Source organism: Danio rerio, chromosome 4 (genome assembly GCF_052040795.2).
Source record: "Danio rerio strain M-AB ecotype USA chromosome 4, GRCz13ab, whole genome shotgun sequence".
Lineage (NCBI taxonomy): Eukaryota > Metazoa > Chordata > Actinopteri > Cypriniformes > Danionidae > Danio > Danio rerio.
In genome coordinates, this window is record NC_141024.2 from 68,729,399 (window position 1) to 68,733,930 (window position 4,532).

At 38.9% G+C, this 4,532-nt stretch overlaps 1 protein-coding gene across 1 annotated transcript in view; it reads left to right on the plus strand.

The window, feature by feature from the left end:
- LOC101882744 (NLR family CARD domain-containing protein 3-like) overlaps positions 1–4,532 on the plus strand; it is a 297,907-nt gene that overhangs the window by 287,112 nt on the left and 6,263 nt on the right. The window contains exons 7-8 of the mRNA XM_088649635.1: positions 3,366–3,539; positions 4,360–4,406. Coding sequence (XP_088505761.1) covers positions 3,366–3,539; positions 4,360–4,406 — 221 coding nt within the window. The remainder of the gene's footprint in view (positions 1–3,365; positions 3,540–4,359; positions 4,407–4,532) is intronic.

A 4,532-nucleotide genomic window follows, 5' to 3' on the forward strand; every position in this document is an offset into this window, starting at 1 on the left:
CTCACCCAACCCCGAGCTGTGACACGAGTCATGTCACCGACCCTCCCCGGCCCTAGCTTTTATTTATGTTTATTTTTGTTTATTTCTCACATTTATCTTTTATTTTTTAAATGTATTTATATATATGTAAATATATATATATATATATATATATATATATATATATATATATATATATATATATATATATATATATATATATATATGCCCACCCCATGGCTCTGACCCCCGCAGGGGTCTCCCCTAATCTCTACTCCAGCAGGAGTATTCACAGCCCAAGCCAACTCTGCTCGGGTTCCCGCAGGAACCTGTTTCACCCTTTGCTCCAAAGGAGCCCTCTTTACCTTTTCTTTTTCAAATAACTATATCCAGCAGCTGGATATAGCATTTCAAGCCTTTTGGGGAGTTTCTTCGAATACACGGCTGCTGTCCCGAGCTTCATGCATTTGGGGAGCTCTCGAGAACCACCTGATCTCGTACTCCCCTCACATGCTCTATGGACCTGGCGGGAGCCCTGGGCTCAACTATCTCCGAGCTCAGGGTTCTCTCCCGGGACAGCATGCCAAACCTGCTTACAGCTGTCAAGCAATATCTAAGTGTGAACTCTTGAAAATACATTTTTACACTGTGTTTTTAACTCTCACACCTTTAACCCTTTAAACCCCAGAGCATATACTTCAGTTTTTATTGAAGTGTCCACACTACTGAGTGTTCAAGAAACATGGAGCAAAGCTGAAGTAAATTCAATAATTAACTGACTAATTAAATGATAATTGAGGATTAACAATGAACAAATGAAGAAATACTGAAGGGTAAAAACAAGAACAGAACATACAAAACTTTAGTCACAGCTTTATAATGAAATAACCTGAAGGTCAACAAATGATTAAATCATTTAAATGATCAGCGGATGATTAAACAACTCTACAAACATCATCACCAGCTACACTTATTACTTAATACATGTATTTTTGTATAACATCTACTAAAGTTCTTCTTGAGAAAAAGTTAAAGTTTTACGTCACCATCATGGAGAACAGAGTTTGCTTTAGTTGGGCTCTTAGCCCTGTTATTTTTAACATTTATATATTTTGGCTGCTGCAATTGTTAAGAACTTTGTTTAAAAAGCTCCTTTGTTGTGACAAGCCAGCCAAAAACCTAAATAAGATCTGGTGATGTTCATGTTGCTATTAAATGGCAGAGTCTGTTCTCATTTAGTATAATAAAATGTACTGCTCCTATTCAATGTTAAATCTATTGTTTTACATTATATGTCTATATATGGCAATGATTTCTGGAAGTTTTTCAGAATATCTTGGACAATAACACTGCTCTATGGTGTAAATTGCACTCAAAGGAGACATCAATAATGGTGACAACTAACAAAATTAACAGTTTAACTCACAAACAGGCAACTGAAAGTCTAAACATAAACAACAGCAGAATCAAACACAAATAAAGAAAATTGTTAGACCATTATACAACATTTATTTATACCGCAATGCATGCTGGGATATTTGTACCGTGCCACTCCCAGCATGCATTGCAGCATGAAACATTTGAGATGTTACCATTGTTGAGATACAAGGTCAGATTCATGAGGTCTGAGTGTGTATTTGTCATAACTGAACTGGGTTTTTATGTTATTTATTAACTGTTAAGTAATTACGGAGGTATCTTTTCTGTTTCCACTTCTCATTAATTAAATTAATACCTGCAATTATGCATAAAATCTATTGCATGAGGCCCTTCTTCCAGATTTATAACAAAACACTTATCAGAACTAATTTCAGACAAACAGATTTCTCTATTTATTGACTTTCCAACTTGATTGCTATAATACAAGCATTTTGTTAACTCTTTATTATAGTAATTGGAGAGTCTGAATTAATAAGTTCAAGGGTGAAGAGCCCAACTAAACCAGCCCCTCACTCCATTACGGTGACACAAAAAACACCTTAATTTCTGTTGGATCTCAATGGAAAAACAAAAATGTTACCCAGAAAGCACTGTTTTTAACAGAATATTACTGTTTTAGTGAAAAAACATTATTTTACCGTAGAATCTGACCGTTTTTTAACAGCAATTTTTTACAGTGTAGGACTGGACGAGAATGTGAAGCTGCATTGAGTTTGTGCTGGGCATCCTCCAAGATAAGCAGCTCAGCATCGGTCTGTTGCTCTGTCCCGCCTAGGTGTTTTGGTCATTCAGAGGAGTTCACCAGCGCTTCTTTCTTCTCCAGTTATTCCTCTTCAGAGATCTTGTGTCTCTGTGTGTCTCTGTGTGTGTGTGTGTGTGTGTGTGTGTGTGTGTGTGTGTGTGTGTGTGTGTGTGTGTGTGCATGTCCCATGACAGATGTGAGAGGAGAGACAAGATAATCAGATATTAAGATGTTTTTAAAGGCGATTATTAATAAATATTGTCTGACATCACCCAGCTCTACACCTGATTACACATTTCAGACCTCTGTAACATTTGAGTAAATGTCTTGCAGTCATACATTCAATCCTGCATCAAGGTGTTGATCATCTACAAATCACACTTATAATGTTTAAAAATATAAAACAAAAATCAAATTAAGATGATGCATTATTGATGTGCACAAACTATTCCAGAATTAACAGCTCAAAAGAGTGTAAAGAGGACGATCACTCATTGTCATTGATGATTTTACACACATCAACACTGTAAAAGGTGTGTATGATCTCTGACACTAGATGAAAACTGCTCAGCTGGGTTTACAGGTTTGCTATTCTCTTCATTCTCTGCTGAAGTGTAAATGTGAAAGTGAAATTTCAGATGTAACTTCACTTTAACTTTATAAATGTCCACAGATGTTTGTGATCTGCTGAAAATGATCTGTTGGTTTATTATCCTGCATTTATTCAGTGGATTCTTCAATAAGTAATGCGTTTAAGAATGGGAACCTTTAATACCCTTATATGATCCTACAGTGTTACTTTACTCATCATTATTGATCATTACAAATAATCCTGAATCAGTATTGTAGAATGTCCCTCACATGACAAAAACAATCCAACTAAGTGGAGGATCATTGAATAGCAGCACTTAATATATGACTTTAAGATGATCAAGTGTGTCTTCTTCCTCCTCACAGCAGACTTTACAGCTTGATGTGGTGTATTATGAACAATGTCTTTGCTCTGTACACTTCTACAGATGATGTCGAGTCCTTGTTGAGTGTGTTTGCTGATGTAAGGGCTCGATCAATAAGGAGAGCTAATCAGGATGTGTGTGTTCATCACTGCTGTTGACATGAGCAGAAACAGCAGTCAGCATCTTCACAACACAAAGAGATGTGTGATTGTCCAACTGTGTGATGTGGACTATTGCTGTGTTTGTAGATTGTCTGGCTGTATGGTGACAGAGGAAGGCTGTGGTTTTCTGTCTTCAGCTCTGACTTCAAACCCCTCACACCTGAGAGAGCTGGATCTGAGCTACAATCATCCAGGAGATTCAGGAGTCAAGCTGCTCTCTGAACAACTGGAGGATCCAAACTACACACTGGACAAACTCAAGTATGTGGAGCAGCACTGGCCTTGTGCTTTTACACTGAATGGCTTTAAAAAGACACTAGAAAGCTCTTTTGTGATCAGCTTCAGTTTTCTGTGAGGGTTATGGGGTGAGGACAGACAGAAGATACAGCTTGTAGAGTATTCCAGTCATGTCTATGAAGAGCAAATCATTGAGTGTGAAATGAATCTCCTCTGTAAATGTTGGAGTGTATTGGCTCAGTTACAGTGACATTAAGCGGGACACACTGTACAGTTTCAGCATTTGAGCTGAGCAGAGAAACTTCTTCCTCCATTTCTGCTGAAGAGTCCTACAATATCAGGTCAGGAATAGGGTTGGGGATTGAAGATGGATTCAGATTCTGGAACTTGGATTAATGTTCAGACTCTTGTTCTAAAATCAACATCTGGATTCCTCTTCTCTGTGCACACTTGTGTATTTTTCACTTGCTAATCTGTCAGGAACTTGGGCGCTGGCGAGCAGCTTTAATAATCTGAACATAGTTTAGAGATGGACTGCAACATGTGCTCAAAGGCTGCATGTGCTGAAGAACGATGGCAAAGCTAAGTGTGATCACTGTAATAAATGAATGTTGCAGCAGGGTGTCTCCATCAACATGAGCAGTATCTGCGCTCGCTTCACCAACAGCAGAGGAAAAGAACGCACTGTGTTACATTCATTGTGCATCCCGGCTCAACCAACAAGTGTTTTGTGTTTTAGCTCAAGAGTTTGGAGCGTGTAGCTGAGCAGCTCAGTGCTAGCTTTAGCCTATTAGCTGAGGGGGAAACTAAACAGCTCATTCTCTCCATCTGTGTGTGTTTACAGTCTGGATCATGGAGGACACACGAGGATTACAGCAGGACCGCGCAAATGTAGGACCACACACACACACGCACGCACGCACACACACACACACACACACACACACACACTCTCTCACACACAAACAGTCTCTCACACTAGCGCACTCTCTCTCTCTCTGTGCGCATGCGCTGGTT